This window comes from Bombus pyrosoma, linkage group LG4, assembly GCF_014825855.1.
Source record: "Bombus pyrosoma isolate SC7728 linkage group LG4, ASM1482585v1, whole genome shotgun sequence".
Taxonomy (NCBI): Eukaryota; Metazoa; Arthropoda; class Insecta; order Hymenoptera; family Apidae; genus Bombus; species Bombus pyrosoma.
The window spans coordinates 1960696-1983598 of NC_057773.1; the positions used below are offsets into that span (position 1 = coordinate 1960696).

At 51.7% G+C, this 22903-nt stretch overlaps 1 protein-coding gene across 4 annotated transcripts in view; it reads right to left on the bottom strand.

The window, feature by feature from the left end:
* The window catches only part of LOC122566536 (dachshund homolog 2), a 143897-nt gene that overhangs the window by 40729 nt on the left and 80265 nt on the right, over window positions 1-22903 (bottom strand). For all 4 annotated transcript variants that reach the window (XM_043723944.1, XM_043723945.1, XM_043723941.1 and 1 more), the window contains 3 exons: window positions 12718-12794; window positions 11450-11620; window positions 8185-8409 (listed from right to left, as the gene is read on the bottom strand). In XM_043723944.1, the coding sequence (XP_043579879.1) occupies window positions 8185-8409; window positions 11450-11620; window positions 12718-12794 (473 nt within the window). The remainder of the gene's footprint in view (window positions 1-8184; window positions 8410-11449; window positions 11621-12717; window positions 12795-22903) is intronic.

A 22903-nucleotide genomic window follows, 5' to 3' on the forward strand; every position in this document is an offset into this window, starting at 1 on the left:
CCCCTCGTTCTAGCGAGTCTGACGCGACGTGCCGCTGGATCTTTATCGTTATTACGAGTGTCTGTCCGACTGTACGTGCGTGCATGCTAGACCGCCCGTGCACAGCACGAGACATTAATGGTTGCCGATCGTAAAACGTTCACCGGCCGAGAATCCCGCGGCATTTATCGAATAACCTCTGCCGACCTGTGACTGGCTTCTTAACGGTCGATCCTTCTTCCGTTCGTTATCCCTCTGCTCGGTACCATCGTTCTCTGTGTCGATCCCACAGGTAGAAGAATTGGTTTCCACTGTCTCGCGATTCCTAGAGGCTTGTCGACTCGCGACACTGTACCCGGTGCTCCATAGCCGGCAATTTATGCGAACGCAAAGCGTATCGCGTGCACCGGAAACAGCGCGAGTTGTAAAATCGCGCTACCGAGCCAGCTGCCTCTCTTCCTCCGTCCTGTATGTCACTCGAGACAACCGTAATTAAGAATCGCTCTAACGAATGCGACGTAACTCGGTATCTTCATCTTGTCGTACGTTCACCACCCCGTCGTTATCGCGTTGCGCTAATAACCGCCTGCCGATTTTACGTCTTCAACTACCACCGTCGCATCGCGCAGACAAATCCCGATATCGATAAATGTTCATCGTTTTCTTTGAAACTTTTACTCGCTATATACGTAGTCGTAAATAAAACGCGAGTAAGCAAGTACTGGACATCATCGATTACGTATTATCGACGTTATCTTCTCAATCGTGACAATCGCTGAACACGACGTACGTATATATATATATATATGCAAGCGGGATTGCGTTGTCGCCTCAGGGTTTAGGAGTACGGTGGAAGACACCTGGAACACCTGCCCACCGCGATGTTCGCGTCTCGCGGCGATTCTTGGAGAACGAAAGAAACGACAACTCTTGTCGTCACGCTTTCCTTATTTACCCAACGCGCAGGTTCGCGCCTCCTCTACGGTCTAATCGGGCGGTTACGTCACGCGAGAAAATTAGCCAGACTCGTCTCGCGGGTCGAGAGGATGGAGTCGCAGGCGCATAATGCGCGCGATTATATGCATTAAGCCGCGAGGGGCGTGCTTTAAGGGCCAATTATCGCGGTGCTTTTACGCCGTTGGCGAGAATCTCTCGCCGGGGCACGATGACACTTTCGAAACGGGATTCTGTCGCGTACCGACTCGTTCGTTCCTCCTTTTCTTCTTTGTCGTGGATGGGCCCGGTCATGAGTCGGTGGGAGTCGCGAGGAGAGGGAAAAGGAGAGAAGGCTCCGCGAGAGAGCCACGAAGCCGCGTGCCGTCGTCGATTCTACGTCGGCGGACCAGAGAGACGCAACAAAATATTCGTTGCTCGCGGCAGTAAACGGCGTCGTTAACGACGCGACTTCTCCCTCTTTCGTTCACGCGATTCGCGACCAACTCTCTCGCGTGGCCGTTACCACTGCTCTTTTATTGCCGGTAAATTACACGCTTTATTCGACCCGTGCGACGACCCAACCGAAAGCAAACTGTATAATTGAACGGTAGTTAAAACTGCGGTAGGTCAAGTTTCTTTCCACCTTTCTTTCGAGTGAGGCCGTTTCTCTCCTTTGTCTTTGTCGCTTCGTTCGCCTCGCTCTTGACGCGTTCGCTGAGAAATCTGATCAAAATTGAATTCGACTTTCAATTCCAATCATCAACCGTCAAATTAACAGTTATTTATAAGGTTTCATTATCAAACATCTTCTAATTCAAAATTGCCGCTTGGGTCTTCCTCTAACCGTAAAAATATCGTGTTTAACATCGAGCGAAGCGTACGATCCGGTACTGCAGGCACGCGTAAAGAAGACGGACGAACGATCGAGCCGGCGATCGGTAATCGGCCGAAGGTCGAGAGAGGAAAGACCTCGGCAACAAAGTCTCACGGGAGACACTTAAAACGGCGGCGACGATAAAATCCGCGACGCAACAAAGTCCCGGACAGAGTCTGGGAGAAGAGATAGGGACGGAAAAGAATCCGCGAGATCTCCTCCCGTGGGCTTCGAGAGGCTCGTAAATTTCCGCTTTTATAATCGTGCTGGATGCGAGTGTCTCACCTCCTCTCCAGCCGGGAAATCGCGCGCGGGATCGTTAGTCGCCAATGTCCGTTTTGTCGCTTAATTCCAAAGCGACAACGATCGGTGACGATCGAGCGGCAGGATCGATGCCCAGGGATCGTTAAATCCAAGATTTAAGCGACGTGCGCACCACGGTTTATCGTCGCGTACCGTAGTTTTCCTCCTACTCTTGCCGAGGCTTTTTCTAGGAAATGATACATACGCCTTCGGATATCTCTTTGTCAATTCATCCTCGTTCGTTTGCGTTTGAACAACGTCATCCATTACAATCGGTATAGCGTATGTTCTCTAGAAAGTTCTAGATTTTTTAATTTCTGAAAGTCCTCCAGATCGATACCAAACATCGAATCAATTCGAATCAACGATCGACGTGTTCGACGAGACCAGCGAGCTGGACTCTATCTCGAGTTCGTGACTCCTTTTATTGTTAAATAAATAATCAACCAGTTGTCGCCGCGTTAAGGATAATTTATTAGCTTCCTTAACACCAGCGGACCCTCTCTCTTAAATTCTTTCCCCCTTGTTTCGCTCGCACGCTGCCTGCTTACTCTCCACCGTCCACCAGCATCCTTCTTTCTTCCGATTCTCCGTATCTTATTGTCTCTTTTTACCGATGCACCGATGCCTCGCCCCCGAAAGGAGAAGAAAGTCGAGGAAGAAACGCGCTCACGATGCGTGCGTCTATAGCCCGTTTATCCTAGCCCCTTTTGGCCGGTGGCTTATGCTAAAACCGAGCCCTTGTGGTTTCTCTAATTGACAATCGGCCGCGTTCTCCAGGCCAGGCGAACCTCCGGAGCTCGAGGTGGGAACCGACAACGACCACGCTGCTGCGACATCGTATTGTTTCGCGTTTTTATTCCTACGTTTCTGCCCGATTTGGTAGGGAACCACGGTGGAGGGAGAAGGACAAAAGGGTGGAGCTCTTCGTCGGTTCCTCGGCACGAAGCGCATACCTCGGGATCACGCTCGTTTGCGCTTTCCACGGATTCGCGCGAGAATAGCCGGACCTGGCCACCGGATCGCTGGTGTGCGTGCTCTCTCGGTCGCAGCTCGAATTAACGAGTAACAACGGGGCCACCCTGACCCGGGCGCCAACGTGTCCCATTAAAGGCGCCCTTTTTCTTCCAGCCGGCTTGCTGCTGTTGCTGCTGCTGCTGCTCGTTATGAAAATTCCTGGAGTTCGATACCGGGACACATTATCGAGACTGCTGCTGCGATTTGGTACTTCCACGACGACGAAACATGTACGCTATTTCGCCTTTGTTTCTCAGAGGCGAGGGAAGAAAAATTATTACGATATGCATATCCTGAAGTTTATCCAACCATTTTTTATGGCAACTACAATCTTTTCCATCGTTTGTTTCTATACGACGCGAAATATGCATTCAATTTACCTTGTACATTTTCCTTCACAGTCGCATTGATTTCGCGATAAATCAGCATGGCACACGCAAGCAACGTGCAGTCGTACCTTTCGTTGCAAACATTCGAGACCTTCGACCAGTTGCTTCTCGTTTGAACGCAGTCTGATTGATTTACGTTTAGCCCTGGCAGCGAACGACCCTCCGCCCCTTTGGGTCGCGCGCGCGAGCCGAAGCAACGCTATCTCTCTATCGGCTGGCGGAGCGGCCATTATCGCGCAAACTATGTACGCACACGTGTATCGATGGCACGCTCGTTTTTTTCCCACTCGTTTCTGTGTATACGTCGTTCGCGAAGCAATCGGCTGCCCAACCCTCGCTTTTCTGCCCCCAAGAGCACGGATATTTCCGTGGCCGCGTAGGCATCGCCGCAGATCGATACCAGCAACGGTTTTCTGCCTTTTCCCATCTCGTTCGCCTGCCAGGCTTCAAATTAGACACTGATACTAGCAGGAAAAGCGTATTGGAAACCTACGTGAAACAAGAGTGGTTAAACTTGCCAACTAGCTCTTTTTACGATTCGTTGATTCTCCCTATTTCAGGATGTCGTTCGAGACCTCGGGCCAACGTTCGAACTTTATCGCGTCGGATGTTTGCTTTAATTAGCTCGTTCGCGTGGTCTCGGATTTAATTAAGAATGGAACAGCTTTATTGCCTCGGAAACGTCCTCCCCCGGCGACTGGTCGCGCGGTCGAGACACCGACCAACAGACAACGGCCGATCGGTTTTGTTTTCAGTGGCCGAAGAAGTTCCTCGACGAATCGATCTGAACGGTACACGGGGATCGAGAAGCTTCTTCGACCGTTTCCTTCCCCCATCTCCCGTCGCTTCTCACGATACCCGCTATTAGCCAGCTGTAATTTATTACTTTCCACCTTAATAAGCATAATAATCGACGCGGCCGGTTGTTCGCGCGCTCGCAGTCCCGCGACCTTCGACCCTGAGACGATATTTAAGGTAGCCTGCAAGTGGTTGCGGACGTTTAATGATTCTCGGGACTGCGCCGATTCGGCTCTCGCGAATGGGAGCAACGAATCGAACGGGGAACGGGACGATAGAACAAGAACTAAGGATACCAACGGAATCGTAATTCCCTCCAGCTCTTCTTCGTTTTGCTGCTCCCTGTTCATGTACCCTTCCCTCTTTCCCTATTTATAGTAGGTAAAGGAACGGCACCAGTGGTACCGGACTCGATAGCTCGCAGTCCTACACGTTTTTCGGGTATCCCGTGCTCGGGTCCAGTTCACCCTTCTGCGGCTTTATATCTGTGTTTAAACCGTGACCATGCTGGAAGATATAGTACAAATTATCGATCTCGATCTCGATCTGCGTATTCGAATTTATAGTAGCAGCGAATTAGCCTGGCCACTTCTGAGTGTATGATCTATCATAACGCACGTATTATTGTCGCACATAGTATTATTCGTAACATCAACGTAGCCAGACTCTTTGCATCCTGGTCCGCTTGCACCAGGCTCGTGCACAGAGGCCACGAGAGGGAAAAGAGGCAAAAGCAAAATAAGAAGAAGATAGACAGAGAGAGTCGTTGCGCTGTCGCGCGGCGTGGCTCGCGGTAATAGGATTTCACGTAAGCAGCCTCCCAGGCAGCGGCCAAAAATCGAAGGAGCTTACGGTAGGTAGGATGCGCCGCCGGCCGGTGCAGCCAGCGTGCTGGTTCGAACGAAACGGCCAAGGAAAAAGGAAGATGAAAAGGCGGTCGGGGTCGAGGGGAGGCGACGCGACACTGGAGAACAGGGAGGCAGTGAGCAGAGAAGACGGTGGCATGGGGAGAGACACAAAGGAGGAGAGAACAGGGAAGAGAGGATGGAAAGGCCGCGAACGCGAGGCAGAAAGGAGAGGCAGCGAGAAAGAAAGACGTCCGGCCCGTACAATTTTAATTAACCCGGTACCGGGTAGCCGATCGCGATCGAATCGGGTGCACGATCTACAAGGAATCTACATAAGATCCTCCACTCGCGGCTACAACTCAATCCCCTCTTTCTATTCCGCTCTCTCGGCGGGCCTTAAGCAACCGGCCCGCCATGGACTCTCTCTCCTTCTTTCTTTATCCACGTGCACGTCCACGTATACCTTTATGTGTGCGGACCCGTGCGGTGGACACGAAGAAGAGGCGCGCACAATCTTTGCGCTCCCGCCGTGGGTTCCCCTCGTACCCTTATCTCGGTGAACATCGAAGATAGCGAGCACCTACGTTGCTCGCCAGCATCCGGCGAGCTCATATTGTTCTCCCGTGCATCGTGTAACTTACCGACCGAACGAGACCGTGAGTCCTCTCTTTCTATCTTTCCGCCACTTTTAAATTACTCTTTCCTTTTTCATCGAGGGGACCTACTCGTGCGTTCATGGTGGACTTAACGAAGTTTAGGATACCATCCCGCGTTCCTTCTCGAAAATCCGCTCGGTTTCCCTGGTCGTTCCGTGCCCGTTCTCCAAAGAAACGCAAGATCGAGTCCGGTTCTCCAAAGGAGAGCTCCGAGGATTTCGCTCGTGTTCGCGCGTCCGCGCGTATTAGGGGGCCCGGTCGAAGCGGCCAACACAGCCATACGGAGAAGCTCGGTAACACGATAGCGGCCGTATGTAAAACCATCTGGTGTAAAACGAGCTGCTGGTTCGTTCGAGTATTAAATCGGCCCTCTTACACCCTCTCCTTGGCCCTCATCCTCCAGGCTACGCATTTTCGTCGATCTGCTCTCAATTCCTGCCCTCCTCTCTTCCTTCTACGATCTCGTCTTCGTTCCCTTGACGCGTATCCGCGTCTCGAATCGGTCCCTTTATCCAGCTGCGCGCGATCTCCTTCTTTCTCTCCTAGATTCTTTATCGATTTGATCGACTCGCGAACGAAAGCTCCTCTACGTTCGCTCCTTCGTTCGCTGCTCGTCTCTCGGTGAACGTTCGTGGACACGAGGAATCCGCGCTAAGCCTGCTGCTTGGACGTCGCGCGGCATGGAAGATGAACTCGTTGCTGGACACGCGTCGGCTTCGAGACGCGGAACGTCCTCTCGTGTTAAACTCCCGGCTTAATCGGCCGCTGGACCGGTCGCGAAACAAAGGACGGTCTCCTCGTGGCGATCGCCGCTGAGAGATACAGCGCTCAGGGAACCTACCGTGCCCGAAAGAATGCCACTTTCCTTCTTCGCTGCGAGGAAAAACGTAGGGTACGAGAGCGCGGTCCGGGACTCGCCGCGTCCGGCTTCGACGTCGTTAAGCGCTGTGAACACGCGTTACTCGACGACCGTGGAAACGACACTTTATACCGCGGTTAATGGGCAATTAAAGGCCGGCTTTACGTTTCGGCTGGAATATATTAAGCGTCGCGTGTCCTTGCTTCGGCGAGGAAGAGGTCGACGCGGAGTGAATGCGAGCGAACACGTGGTCCTCAAGAACTGGGCCAAGAAAGGATTATACTACGCGTTCGACGCCACCGTGTATTTCTATTAGAATTTTCTTACGCTACGTACTCGTAGTATATAGAATACTCGCGTATAAAGAACTCGTTCGACAGGATGTTCCACTTTCCTTCTTATTCTATGGCAATCGTACGACGATTACGCGTCTTTGATTGCGATTAGCAAATCGCGAGCATCGACGCCGGGACGTCGAAACACGAATCCTCTTAGGCACGCGATTATGCCGCCTGGTGAAGAAAGTCCGATCGATCGATCGATCTTTAACAAAGTGCCAGACGATCTTCACAGAAACGCTAGGGTCGTCGTCGACGAGTGACTTAAACACTTCGTCGTCTTCATCCGATCGTGTGATCTCTCTCTTCTCTTTACACCTCGGATGTTTCCAGGTCTCAAGACGCTGCATGTCGGACGCTAATAATAATAACACGAGTCGATCTATCACGCGCTTAATGAGAACGAAGGCGAGGTACACGACGCGAGTCCACGGTTCGCAGGGCCTTGTTAATCGCGTTACCTCGGTTCGGCCGTTATCTACTTAAGACACGCGTCGTTTATCCGCCACGGTTACAACGACGATATCTCAACGAGTGAACGTTTCTTTACGCGGGCTGATTTTTGCGAGTCAGTCTTATTTCGCGCTCGAGATCGATCGTCTTTGCGAAGATTAGAGATTTTTTCCACGAGATATACATACGCTAAACGGTGACTAAATTCTCGGCGAGATTTTCAATAAAAATCGCGAAAAGCAGGTATTCGGATTACCTCAAAATAACACGTTCCATCGGAAATGGTACGAGAACCAAACGGTAACGACATACTCGAGACAGAGCTAGGCGAAATTACAGCACTCGAACGGCGCCTAAATTGCTACTCTTTCCGTGGATCCTTAAACCTTAATGGCTGGCGAGAGTAACGCGTTATTACCCTGAAATTAGTCGTCGACACCGCGAAGCTGGTGTTCGAATCCATCTCGTGGAGTTTCAGCGCCGGATGTCACGGGCGATACTGTGCCGTGACAGTCGAACGCCGAACAAATTACAGAAGTAGAGGAGTCAACAGAAGTAGAAGGAGTGAGCGATGGGCAAAGAAGGGAAGAAAGGAAGGGAGGAAGAAAGAAAGGAAAATGGGATGGAAGGGCCGGTGAAGAGACTAATGTCTCTTAATGCGGCTTCGCGAGAGCTGGCAGATAATGAAATTGCGGCCTCGGCTAGAGACGCGTTAAGAAAGCCATGCCACTGACCTTTCTCGTAGTTGATTTGCCTCTCCTGCTGCCTCGCGTTGTCGGCCGCGACCTTGAGCAGGCCCTGGATATTCCTGAGCAGGGTCTCCGTACTCGAGACCGAGGGATCCTGGCCTCCCTGTGAAACGGCCACCGCCGCGGAGGCGATCTGGGAATAATTCAGAGCCTGAGGACTCTCGGATCCCGGCGCGGGAAGCGGCAGGTTCTCCGGCACGTCCGACAGATCTGAAAAAATTACCCACATACATGTAAGATTGTTCGATTCGATCAATGTTGTGCCGATTCGCATAGGATTTTCTTGCCAAGCGTTTGTATCGCGCTTTCAAAGTAATTAAATCGTCCTCGATCGTTTACGAGCCGATCCGCTGCGGAGAACGTAGAAAACGCGATCAGCGTAGAGGAAATGCGCATGTAATAATCGGACACGCGAACGAGCGGCAACGAGAACTCGCCTATTAGCCCGTCTCCTCGCGACTTTTTGTTTGGCTTGAGCGCGCGTATACGAGACGCGTCGCCGATAAATTTCGCCGAAGGATCGTGAAACAACGTTCGAGGGAGGTCTCGCGCCGGCCGCTCTCTCGAGGAGACTTACAACGCGTGCGTGTTCCAAAGCCGTAATCCCGCGACGACTACTTGTTACCCTTCGCCACGTCTCTGATTTAACGTCATCGCGGACGAATTAAATTCGCGAATTAAAACGGCACTCGACCAACCGATTAGCCGATCCGATGTGTACGGCACCGTGGGGGAACCAGGACGAACACACCGAATTGTCGTTCGTTTCCAGCCGCGCGATTTATCCTCCGGTATCGCGCCGCGGGTAAGGGAATTTCGATGGAAAACTCTCGAGATTCCACGAAGGACGCGCGGTCCCTGGAATAAAGTTCCTGCTCGAACGCACTTCTTTCTTTCTGCTACTTTTTTTCTGCTTTCTACTCGAGATCGCGACTCGTCGTTCTCCGGCTAAGAGGCGGGAGTAGCCTCGTTATTCTCTCTCTATCGACGATTAGCCTGGAAGCATGGTTTTCGTCGTTGGAACGAAAGGAACCGTGGCTCTGGACACCGTGGAAGGATCCGGGGCTCGGGGATCGCCGGAATAAAGGATGCCTTATGGTTATTGCCGAAGAGGTTCGGAGAGTGGCGAGACAAGACGTCTGCGTGGGTTCTTCCGAGCTTAAGTGACCGGTCCGCGCGCTCCTACGGCCCACACCGTGGGCTTTAGCCCCGGCTGCTTTATGGCCAATGATACGTGCTTTATTGTATCGTCTTTTAATTATCAGCGCGCACCTACAACGCCACGGCATTCGGTTACTTATTGCCATTGGCCGATTTAATGCTCGCGCGGCTGCCTTCGATGCCGATCCGCCGGCACCTTTTGATAGCACAAACCTTCCACTCCTCTGTCTCTCCTTCGTCGCCCTCCTCCACCCCCTCCTTCTTCCTTCCTTCACCCTTTTTCCTCTCGATTTCTTCTCGATGGTCGCTCCATCGCCGCGCTTCGGTCTCCTTCTCTCGAAACCCATTACAATTATCTGCGTCGGAGGCCAAAGGCCAACGTCTTCTCCATCGAATTGCCCGACGCGATGCGAGGAGGACGAGAAATTTCGCGAGACTCGCGGCACTCGCGAGCTCTTCTCGCTTAGCGAGAATCTCGCCGGGAAGAAGGGGTTAAAAGAAATCGGACGAAATCTCCAGGAAGTCGGGCAAGAAACGAACGAATCGCGGTAGATCGGATTCCAGGAACGAGAGCGAGATAGCGGCGCGTCTCATTAAATCAGAACTGCATTCCACGGGCGTGTACACTCCCACGGACGTTCGATGGGGTTCTACTTCGATCACCGCGAGCACCATAGGTAGGATGTAGCCGATGTATACGACACGCTGCGAGACACGGATTTCTGCCCCCTCCGGTACACGACCACCAGAATTTATACGTCTAACTTGTGTCTTTCCTGAAATTTAGGGGCCCGCTAATTCCACCCTGTAGCCTTTCCCCTCTAATCCACCCGCCTAACCGAACATTTACTGTTTCTCGTCTCTGGGTCCGGGTCCTTGACCTCGCTTTTAATCGCGTCCTGCTAGTTTTATATTCTTTCGGAATTTGACATATGTATATCCTGTCGTGGCGGGAGATTCCACGATTCCCTTTTTTATTACCAGATTTTCTCAGTGGTACTTTTATTGGTGGTACGACGAGAGATTGGAAGGAAGAAAGACGTTCTTTTCCGTTCGTGTCAACCGAGGTGAAGACTCGCAGGCTCTAATTGGAATATCCAATTAACGCGTGGCGCGCAGACAATCGGCAAATCGATTAGAAATCATCGCGATTATGACGCTTCGATGCATCGAAGCGCCGGGACAGTCGAGATAGCACCGCGGGCTACGGACCGAGATTTTTATCTGGACCCATCTTTCATTATTAAAATGAAACTAAATACCGAAGATGCGAGTCTAACGACCAACGGGCCCCTCCACCAGTGGTGCTTCTTCCATGCTGTTCCAGTGCGAATCTCGTATATATCAGTTTTTCGTAGAGCTTCGAATCGTAAAGGAACCGTACAATCTTTTCTTAAAGCTTCTTCAAATTTTTTTCCCGTAATATCGAGATCCGGCGAGTTTTCAAACCATAGAACGACGATAATATTCAATCCAGAAGGTTTAATTATTCGCCATTGATCACGCTCGTAAATGACTTGCAAGAAATACAACTATCGACTAAAAGAAAAGTTTCGCGAGATGTATCTCTCTAGTGCAATCTGACTCGACGTGAACGCATGACAAGCAGAAAGGGTAAAGGAAACAGACGGAGGAAAAAAGGTGGCAGTCGAGACACGTGCAGCGCGTAAAATTCCAAACGCCTCTCGGTGAAAATTTCATCGTGCACGGCTGACAAGTTTTGACAACCGCTGAGGAGAGACCTCGGTTCGTTCGGAACGCCGGATGAAAGACGAATCCCAGAGAACGTCGTTCCGCGGCGGGCCCGAGATGATCGATGAGAGGGTCTGACCTACCAGTCGTCCCAGGGAACTCATCTTTAAACGCGGTCTGTCCGGTCCATTCGATATAATTATTTTACGTATGCGTGCCGCGCGGAACGGGCAACATCGTTTCGACTTTCGGCACACGTCAAATTCACCGTCACGCTCTACCTGGCTTTAATTGATCGACCGATCGGCTTGGTCGACGTATCGATCGACGCTTAGAAGATCGGTTGGTCGCGCGGCATTTTCCACGAGACGAATCCGACCACGCCACGCACTCTCACCTTCGTCCTTCTCGTTGTCGTCGTCCAGGTCCTCGGACAGATTGTCGTCCTCCTCCTCGTCGTCTTGCGAACGGTGCGACGCCTCTGCCTCGCTTCCGGAATGCTCGCCCACGCTTCCGCTTCCCGCCGTCTTCGACAGGTTCAGCACGGGACTGTGACCATTCGAGGAACCTGTTAACACGATCGTTCCGTGAATCTATCGTCTGTCTACGCGTTGGATAACGATCTCGTACGCGCTTATACGATTCTTCGAAGAATAGAACGCTTCGATCGACAATGATTGATGGATATTATTTGCCTCCGCTTATACGAGAAGAAACAGACCGTCCAATTTCCACGGTTGACCCGCTCCCCTTGTATTTGATATCCCGGCATTTTAATCCTGACGTGGATAGATACTGTTTGGCCAGCGACGCCAAGCGGAATGACGCATCGTTCGGGGCCAGCTCGTGGTTCGACCGTGGCTGCATCGTGGAACAACCGTGTGCTTCGTCGACGAGCGAATAAGTCTCGATTCGAGGCGAGGATCGCGGCCAGCGGTAGGCCGCGCTCGATTAAGCACGATCGACGTCCGCGTCGAAATCCCTGAAGAAACGAGACCCGCAGGTTCCGTGGGGCCCGCGGCTTGAACACGATCGGATTCGAACTCGAAACGTCCAGTTTGTCGCCGGCCGGGCCTAGGGTCGCGCACACTCGCCATCAATATAAAAGGTCCGATCAAACGGATTAAAATATTACGGAGAATCAGAAGAAAGGCGGAGCCAAGCGGTGCCCCGTAACCCGATATCGGACTTAATCTCTCCAGGCCGCCTAAACGCTCGACCGGGCCAGCGATGAGAAATAAAGAAATCGAAAAAGGGACTGGTCCTCCGCGATCCGGACACGCTCGGTTAACTCGTGTCCTGGCCTCGAGCGATGGCCAGTACCCCCGTTGCGGAGGGATGTTCCGTTTCGAGGCTCTCTGTCATTAGAGGAATCTCGTACGCGTCATAGGCAAAGTGGAAATCGCGCGAACGTTTCGTTCCACGAGAGAAACGTTCGATTCGAAGCTGTTTATCGAAGAGGAAAGTACAAAAGCATCCACCTCCACTGGATGGAACGGCGAAGGAACGACGGCCTCGAATCACGAGGATCGCCGGTCGCCAGGAGAAGGAGGATTCATCGTCCGCGTAATGGTGCTCGGCCCATAATACGACTCGGCGTTATTCGCGGTATTATCGGCCGATTACTATAATTACGGTAAACGAGCGTACGCGTATTTATCTTACCATTGTGCGAGCTCAGATCCCTGGGTTTTTGGTCCAACGCGAGTGCTCTCTCGGCGTCTCCTCTCTCCTCACGGAGCCTGCAAACAGCAAAACAGATAAGGAAAAGTTTTAGTATCGATTCCGGCGGATGGCGACGAATCGACCAAAGCGGAGGTGGACTCTCGACCTGTGCGCTGGCCATTAATTAAATAATTATTCTAGTCTTGGTTCGAGCCGACCGCGTAGGAAGATAAGTGCCGGTCTCTCTGTCGGCCGCGCGTTTCATCCGATTATCGCTGTTAATCGATTCGCTTCTTTTTTTCTATGCGGAGCTGTCGCACATCGCCTCGAGGGATCGCACGCTCTCGCGTAAAACCGGCTTCCCTCCGACCTTTTATTTCCATCGGAGCCCGAGTGGCAGGTAGTAACGGAGAACGAACCGCGCGTATCCTCTTTCCACGTTTCGTTTCGACGCCGCGGCCTATGAGCCGAGAGTTTCTCGTATTACGTCGTCGATTCAAAAGCGAATCGTCTTGTCGAATCTATCGACGAAACGATCGCGTCACTAACGGGGGCGATGATGTTATTCCTGCCTCGCGAAACTTCCGTGCCAAGTGTCCTTCTTTTATTTTTTATTTTTTTTTTTTTTTTCAGTTTCCTTGAATGTTTTTTTCGTCTTTACGAGCGCCAGGCTCGTTAAGCTACACCAGCCAATCTTTACGCCTCGGTACCGCGAAACTTTTAATCTTGGCTCTATATTGTTCGACCCTTGTGGATCGAGCCGCGCGGTATGTGGGGAGAGAATCGTTAAGATTCACGGCCGGATGTCGTGACTGACATTAACCGGCCATACGCTCTTTAACACTCCGCGCGCACATTTTCAAGCGAAATTTTCTTTCGTCCCGGAACCTCGAGACGGAGGCGAGTCCTCGGAGACAGCGACGACAGAAGAGAGAGGGGTAACGGGTCGTCGAAAGAAATTATTTCCAAGGGTGTAGATCGAGGGTGTATTTACAAATTTATTTTCCAAGAGCTACGCGAAGTAGTCGAAAATTGGTGTTTTCCGGACGATTAGACCCTCCTGCCGCACCTCTTCGTTACCCCTCCTCCGAATCCCGACGTTCCTTTCCTCGTCTTGCAAATTATTCTCCCGGGTATAGTTCTTTTTATGGGTCGGGGTAGGCCGCGCGGTCCGAGGGCGTCTCTTCGCACCTCGAATCGAACCGCGGACCATTAAGTAAGAAGTTAATATCATTAAACATAATATTGGGCGCATCTGGGAGCCGCAGAGCACTTACCGACCCACCACCGACCGTCCCCCGCCGCAAACCGCCCTCTTCACTGGCGGCTGCCGCTCCACGCGCGAACCCGCGAGACCTCCATCCACCCCCGACATCCTCCCGCTCAGTTCCCCGACCGCCGCCGCCCCTCCTCGACCCCTCGAACCTTAATTTTTTAATGAGAAAATGCTTTCAAAGAGCCGGAGAGAAATACCGTGCGTCTACGAGCGATAAGTTACGGCCGCGTTAAGCGGAATGGAGGAGAGGACCCCCACCTTCTCCCCTCGTTCTCCCTCCATATCCTTCTTTTTTCCCCCCCTCTCATTTCTTCTTCTTCTGTCGACGAGCCATCGTTTCCCTTTCCACGGGAGATGCTTTCGAGAAGACGACTACGAAATACGCGGCGGTATCTCGTCGCTGGGCGTCGCGCTCACCGCGGTTCGTTCGACGACCAATTTCGCGAAACTTCGAAATTTTGCGGAGAAGTCGATTTGCCGATGAGATACCAGTCATCATCCCTTCGCTATCATCGCCGACAGCAACGTCAGAATTATAGACGGATCGCGCTCGCGCGCCTTCGATATCGTAACGACTTAATTTCGGGGATAATTAAATTTTAATTGGTAATACGAGTCGATTAAGACGACCGATGGATATCTCGGTCCGCCTCCGTTTGGACCTGGCCCCCGTTTACTCGTCGGTCTGGCAAATTCGGATGGGAACAGGAATAGCGGAGCCTTGTTCGAGCGACTACGGTCGAGAGAAAAGGGTCGAGGGAAAGGAACGAGTTGGCGAAGAAAAGAAAAAACGTTGAAATTAAGGGAAGAAGGGGGAGAGAGAGAGAGAGAGAGAGTGGGAGAGAGGGTGAAGTTGATTTGCTGGGACGTCGTCGTAAGCTGCAACAGCCGAGCAGCGGGGTTATTAAATTTCTAATTAGTCGAATATTGCAGGTACATCGTCAGTCGCCTCGGCGTCTTCACGGTTCCGGCCATGGAGCGTTTGTATGCGCGTTTACGCGCGCAAATGTGCGTTTAGCCGCGCGTTTATCTAGCTTCGCATGAGTAGACACCTAGACGCTCTCACAGCCACCTTAATAGATCATGGATTTCATTAGGCGTGCCTACGGCTTTCGGAGCGCGGCCAATCCCTGCTTCTAGTCGCGAATAATTAGCGAACGTTGCCTTCCTTTCCACGGGACCAATAGCTTCAACCCTATTGAATTTCGTGTTCCACGAACTTCGCAGAAAGCGAAGAGTTGCACCGCATCTTCGTACCTCGCGAGATGTTCCGAGATGTTTTTGTTGGCGTTGCTATCGTCTGAATTAGATCGAATACGAGTGTGAATTTTAACGAGATTCCACGAGATTCACAGACAATGAGACTTTGTGACAGAAGATTGTAAATCTTATTGAAACACGGAACGGATAAATCGATCGAATCCTCTTCGGTCTATAATAGAGAAGACGAACTACAAAGGCGATACGAGCTCTCCCCTCGCTTCGGAAGCAGCTATTTTAGACGCATCCATATCCTCTACCGATGATTGAACCGTATCAATCCCCGTCGTATCCATTAGCGTGGTACAGTACGTATGCGACTAATAAGCTGAACGAACGATACCCTTCTCCAGATCTTTGCCTTTAATTTTGATTCGGTAATGACGAACTCCGCGGGGATTCCTGCCCCAATGCCGAGGAACGGACTGCCTGCCCAGCGGGAGTTCATTAAGAGGCGTATTTCGAACGCGAAGAAAGCGACCTGCGATTCGTGATCGTTACGTTGGAATCGAGCTGGTTCGCGATTTCGACGTACCATTTTCGCGACACCCGTCCTCGTACACATTGCTGCGATTGAAAACGGTGTTCCATGCATTCCGGTGGCGTTTTTAATCAACGCTTTTTCGGCTCGTTCGGCAGGAATCGTTGAACGCGCGGTCGGGCTGTTTGCCCGCGTTTTGTTACTTTGGCGAAAAATCAAAAGCATCGTGTACGCGTGACGCGCGTTCCGATAATGACAGGGAACAGTTGTAATTTTAAGAGGACAAAGAGCCGGGCTAATTGACGAAAGTATGCTGGCGACCCTGCCGCCGCGGCTTTTTCGATAAACGATGCACGCGAACGTCGATATTCGCCCGTCCTCTCGTTCCTTTCCGTCACCGGCTCGCTTTTCGTCGTTGCGAGTGGAACGCGCGACGATTGACCCATGCCGTCGTAATTTTAATTACGTCTCTGGAATCCGAGGCGCGATTGTGTTACAGCCTCATCGGTCGCAGCCCGAAAGGGGATGAACCACGCTGGCGGTTGGCTCGGGCTCCTCTACTTCAACGTTCGTCGTTTGTCGCGAAACCCGTCTCCGAAAATTCCACGAGTCGAAATAATAAACAAGGAAGAGGAGGGAATTTTGGTAACGAGATCCAAAGTACGCGATCTCGAAAACGCCACCCTCGCTGGCGTGACATCTGAGGCGAAAGGGGTTCGTTCTCGTAACGAGTGTCGCGAAGGCGAGCCTTCGTCCTTCGAGGATATTCCTTATTTCATCTCGGTTCTCTACGTCCTTTCCTTCGTGTTAGCTCGGTAATTACCAAGAAACCAGGTCGCTGGCCGATCGTGTTACCGAAAAGATATCGCGAATTTCGCCTCACAATCAGTGGCGCTTCCTTTTGCGAAGGAAGAGAGAGTCGTTCCAGGAACGCGTTTCTTCTTGTATTTTCACGTGGCTACAGGTCCCGGAGATAGTGGAAGGAGAAAATATGAGAAACATAATTCAAGATAGAGGTCGGTGACGAGGGACGAAGGCAGAGATTGGCTCGGAGATGGAGAGAAGGCATCGGTCGAGTTGTGGGACGAGTGTCAGAACGTTGCTTCTCCGGACGAACGGTATAAAGGGCCGGGAAGGAATCGAATTACACTCGATCCAGTCGCCCCTGCCTTTCGATTTCTACCGGATCTGCTCGCAAATATTATCCGACGTATCGGCAGACGGACAGCATTTATCAAACCGCGCGCGACCACTCGGATTCGGGGGGCCTTCAGACTGATTCAATCATCGAATTCCTAGGATTCCAGCTTTTCTTCTGCTCATCGATCAAATCGCTGGCGGCGAATAAGACGTCCGGCTCGCGGCGAGTCACAAAATCGCGCCCTTGCGACGCTCGTTAACGTTTCCTCGAATTGAAATTCTCGTTTGTTTCGAATTAAAGTGAAAGATTGTATCGTGCTAAAGATAAACCTTCGAAACATGAAAGTCTTTTTTTCCGCTCATCCGACATCTCTATCTGTATTCGTCGACTCGAGCGAATTAACATGTTCGACGCAGCTACGATTAAAAACGAGCCTCGATCCGCTCCTTGGAAGCTCGTTAAACGGCAAGTCTCATACTTATGCAGATTTGATCTGCGCCCTTCGAAGGTGGATGAAGTCGGGCGGGACACGTTGAGTCGGCAAAAAGGGAGCTTTCACAGTCGGTAGCGCGTTAATTGCGACGTTTACGCGAGTTCATTGTCATCGGGGCAAGATCTTTCCGGGTACATACTTATGACAACGATACCGTGCGCGAATCCTCGTCGCGACAAAGCCCACCCATGGCGCCCCCACTAAATCGACCTTACGCTCCAGCCCCTTTTATCTCCGTTTCCAATTCCCCTTCTCCTCCCTTCCCTTTCTATTTCGCTCTTCCTCCTGCCTACGAGTTTCTCTCGCTTTCTCTCCGTGTCTGTTCGAGTCGGATGCTCAGGGGGGCGCACGCTGCTCCGCTTCCAGCCAGCAGGTTTCTTCTTCCATTTTCCGTTTCGCCACTCGGCCCCGCTTGACTAATAGATCTCAGCGGCAGTCACGACACAATCGGGCGCAGACTACCGTTGCTAACTTCATATCAATCCGTGGATTCCGGCCGCTCGTTCCCGGTAACGAGTCGTGATAAATGACGGGGCCGAGGCCCAGCGACGATTGAGATTAATTTCTCGTTGTACGTCTTCTTGTAGCTGGCTTTAATACTCTCGCGGTCGAGTTCATCCTAAGCCAAACTGGCCTAACCGACGAAGCAAGGGGAGAGCAAAAGAGAGAGAGAGGGAGAGAGAGAGGGAAGCAGAGAGAGAGAGAGAGAGAGAAGTGCTGTCAGCTCGAGGAATTACGGGAGGGAAGAAAACGAACCGAACCGTGTCGACGCCTGGATTTACGCGCGCTCTCCTTGAAAAGTAATTTCAATTTCGAGGGACGTCCGGTGAAAATTCGGTAAACAATGCGTGAGACGCTCGACGGTCGCCGACCATCCCCTCCTTCGCCTTTGCCGCCCTCTCTGCTATTTGCTTCCGTTTTACGATAATTTCCGAGAGCAATCGATAAGCGACACGAGCAACGGCGTGTTCGGGCAGGAGGAAAAGGCGAGCGCTCTTCGACGAAAGGTCTTCTTACATTTCCCCGTCTTGTCGGCGTTCCGACAAACGGGCGAACCAGCTAATTATGTATCCCCTGCGGGACCCCCGCAGACAGGAAATGAGACTACCCGAGTTTCTATTCGTTTCATATACTCGCCCGTGTCCGCGTAAATACGTACACGCGAGTCCATGTCTGCGTGTGTATTGGACGGCCGCTTAAAACGCTCCGGCTGGAAATACAGTCGGATTAAGCCGGGGCCGGGGATCAGATACCGCGCGCCGGTGATAACCTCCGACTTTATATCCGCGCAGGACAGCGGTTTAATTAGACGACGACGCCTGAGATTCCGGCTAGAAACGTTGATCGAGCTAAATTGTTTCCTCAGCCTCTCGCTTCTGCTCGATCGTGCCCTGGTCCGCACCGCGCAGCGATCACTCGCTTCGAAACTCCGTCTCTCCCTCTCTTTCTCTCTCTATCTCTCTTTCTCTCTCTCTCCTACTCTATTTCGCTTCCGAATGGCTTCCGGGGCTGCCGAGGGAAGACAATGCCGATCGACCGGCCAGATAACCGACCGTTTAGACGAACGACTGCCCCGACTCGATCCTTGGAGCGCCTCGCGAACACGAGCCTGACGAGCGATTTACTACCTCGTCACGAAAAAGGAACCACGTGGTTTAGTATGAAAATCGAAAAGCGAGAAGAAAGTAAACTGCATGATGGACAGAGAAGCTGTCAGTCGCCTGGAGGAACTCAGAATCTCGATGACTTCACGCTCGATGCCTGTTGGAGTTTGTCCGACAAACTCGTGAGTCGGGGAACGAGGTGCGAACGACTGGCTGCGACGAATAATTGTTTGTTTATACGGCTCTAAGCGCTTTTTATTCTCGTTCCACGCCACTTGGACCGACTGGTCGGGCTGGTCGGATGGCTGACTGCGAATGGGAATGATCTCCTTCTTGCGACTCTTTTTCTACCTCCACCCGTCTCGGCCCCTCCGCTCGTTAGCTCAAGGTTAGACGCGTAGCGTGTGGCGTAACATGTGGCCACGATTTTAGAAGGGACTCGAATAGAAATAGCGCGAATGGTTCGTTTTTGATGCTTGTTTAACCCTTAATTCTTGCTCGCTCTTCTAAAACACGATTCTCTCGGTGTTTCTTAATCTACGTTTCAATTTCGATCGAACTACAGTAAGATATGATACGAAATTTAATTGTACCACAGGTCTGTTTTCCGAAAGTTACAAACGAGGTCAATGTCGCGAAATCCCGAGATAAATCCGACGCAGTTGGGGGAGCGTGGAGAATCAGACGCGTGTTAGCGAGAGAAATCATTTATTCCGGAAAGATAGGCGGCTGTGTGGATCGCGTTCGTGGACGATACGTCATCCCCGTCGTCGGCTGACGTTCGCCCCTTCGGCTGTGTACTCGGAGGCGAGAAAGCCTCGAAAGCATTTTTCAATTCCGCGAAACTTTACGATAGATATCTTCCCCACGAGAGAGAGAGGAAGAAAGAAGCGACCGCTCGGCCGCTTCGCCAGAAACATTTGTACATAAATCTGAAAATTATGAGCCGGTCCCCCGGTCGCTTGCTGCCTCTGCGCCCCCTGCAGCCGACCAGCCATATGCCTGCCAACGCGTAACGGAGAGATAACGCGTAGGGTAACCCCTCGTGAAGGCAACCGCACGGCAGCGTATGCGCGTGAAACTGCAGTCTTCGATCTCTCTTTCTCTCCCTTTTCGCTCTGCCCCCTCTTCCGTCGTGTCACACAGGGTCGAGGCGAAAAGCCTTCCCGTATAAATCAAGATTCGTGGAAAATAAAAATCACTTTGGCGGCGGATCGCTCGATTAAGAGCCATCGATGGTCGCTTTGGGAGCTCAGCCCACGAATCTCCGCCCCTACAACGAGAAAGGAGGAAGCGGAGAAAGAACGCGACATGGCTTATCGCGGTTTCGAATGGACCGATTTCCACCGGGGGTCGCGGAACCGAATCGTTCGCCTGTTTTTATCCCAAATCCATCCCCTCGTCTATTTTATATACTCTCGTTTTCTTTCTCCTTTTATTTTCTAAAGCGAAACTATAATAACTTCGACGGTGTTTCCGAACGTAATGTCGCAAATTCTAAGTGTTAGAGCTACGCTCTACCATCTCCCGTTTGATATCTGACAGTGTGTGATATCTAACGAACGTTTCACTCGAACGAAGAAACTCTGGTCGATCTTCGCAGAGAAGAAAAGATTGGAGGGATGGAGATTTAACGCAAGGTTCAGTGGCGATAAGCGTAGCGTTCGAGTTCTCCGCTCCGTGAACGGCTCGATGCTCAGCCGCCAGGCAATACGCAAATAAACTGACGAATCCCCTTTCGTACACCCTCGACCCATCGTCCCCTTTGCCGCCCTGAGCTAGCCTGCGGAGTAGATCGAAGAAAAATATGCCGAACGAGAAAAATAAAGAACGATCGGGGGTGTACACGCGGAAGGATACGTAGGATCGCTTCGAAGCCTTAAGCCAAAGAGCACAGATATGCCAGAATATTCTGGCGAATGGAAGTTACTTCGGGAGAGAAGGATGAAAAACGATGGAAGAAGAAGAAAATAACGGGGCACGCGGGGCGATCGTTTATCGACAAAAAGAGACCGATATCTGTCGCGTGGAAATCTGCTTGTCCGCGATAGAACGAAACGCGCACCCCTATTTCTGGCCGCGCGACGCGTGTGCGAAAATACACGCGTAAAAGGCCGCTTATCTGGTTTGCGCAAGAATTGGATTCGACAACGCTTCCGAAAACCATAACCGAAACGGTAACTGCCACCCTCTGACTGATCGAACTTATTCCTTTCCTTCGTTCAGCCAGCCATCGCCTCCTTCTGTCGCTACCTCGCGTCGATAATGCCTGGATCGGGGGATGAGGCTGAAGAAGAACACGCGAGGGAAACGACGCACTATTTTTCTGGAAAATTGAATAGACAAAATCGAATATTTGCCTACTCAGCCACCGCATCCCTCTATGCCTCCTATCTCTGCTTCGTTCTTCCCATCGCGATTAGATAAATCTTCGTGGTTACGATCGGTCGGTTCGAGATGTACATGAGATCGATCACTGTAATAAATCGGCCAACGTAAATACTACTTACGTCTAAATCGCCTGTCGAGACGGTAATGAGAAAAGTGAAGCACGATACCGGAACGAATCGGACCGGAACCGAAGCAAATAGCTGCTCGAGACGCTACGGAAAACAATTACGCGTTGGCGTAAAAATAATGGTTGTCGCGCTTAATTACGCTTCAGATTCGTGACGACGAGAAGTACGTCGTGGCAAAAGGTGGCGAGACGCGTATTCACCTTTGCGCTTTCTCATCAAGCTCCGCTTAATTTCTAACCCTTTCGTCCCAGTGTGTCTGAAAGGGTGGCCAGGAACGCGGGAGAGTATATTAAACGACACTCGGAATTACAAATAACAAATTGCAATTTGATTCCCGCACGGTCGGTCGGCACTCGTGCGGACGGGCTGTTTCGTCGGAGCCGGGGGCGCAATTTATCATTACCGGCGACAATTTCGCTGACGGCCCTCCTATTCCGATTCCGCTCGGGGCTGCTGATCCTTCGCTCGCGGGAACCAGAGGCGAGAAGTCAGAGGCTACACGTATCAACCCACGTGTCGAAACCGGAGTTGGTTTCGCGATTCGAAACAAACGTGATACAGGGGCTGTGGAAGGGGGGAGGGAGCGAGAGTCGCGAGAACAGGATGGAAGGGGCCGCGAGGGGCGAATGTACCGCGGAGAAAAGAGGGCTGGGCTAGGGTTGAGGGGGCGAGCGGAGCGGTTTATATGGCTAAAGGCGCATCCCCCGAGCCGTATCGATCGTTGACTTTAAAATTCAAAGAGACCGACAATAGCTTCCCTTTCCGCCGAGCCTCTGTACTACAATATCATATTCCGTTCCTTTCGTTTCATTGTCTGGTAAAGCCTGCGCTAATAATAAAAGATTGCTACCCTGGAAGCTATGCCTAGAGAGAGAAAGCGACCGCTGGGAAAGGGGAAAAGAGATGGAACGAGAGACAACGGGCGGAGGAAGAGAAAAACGGATGGAGAAGAAGGGAGGAAAGACGCGCGTGCAAGCGGAGAAACGACGAAAACGAGCATGGGGAAGGTGGAACGGCAGAAGAGTCGGGGTTTCACTCGGTCGAGTCTTCCCAAGTTCGGTGCTACATCATCCAGATAGCCGACCCATAATGCTTCGTTGAAAAGTTGCTCGAATTCTGCGCGAATTTAATATTCCGCGCGCGTCGTCCTTTGTCCTCTCTCTCTCTCTCTCTCTCTCTCTCTCTCTCTCTCCCTCTCTATCTATCTTACTACCTATCTATCGTTTCGTCTTTCGTTTGCGTTTCCGTGTCGCCGATATTCCAAGTGAACTTGCACGTTTGTTCCCCCGCGGGTAGGAGAAGCTCGGCTCTCGGAAGCGTCGCCGAACCCGCGATTCCAGAAAATTGGGATTTTTTCTCCCTCGCGTGTCGTTCGGTTCTTTGCCGCCATCCAGGCTCTCGGTTTCCCGAGA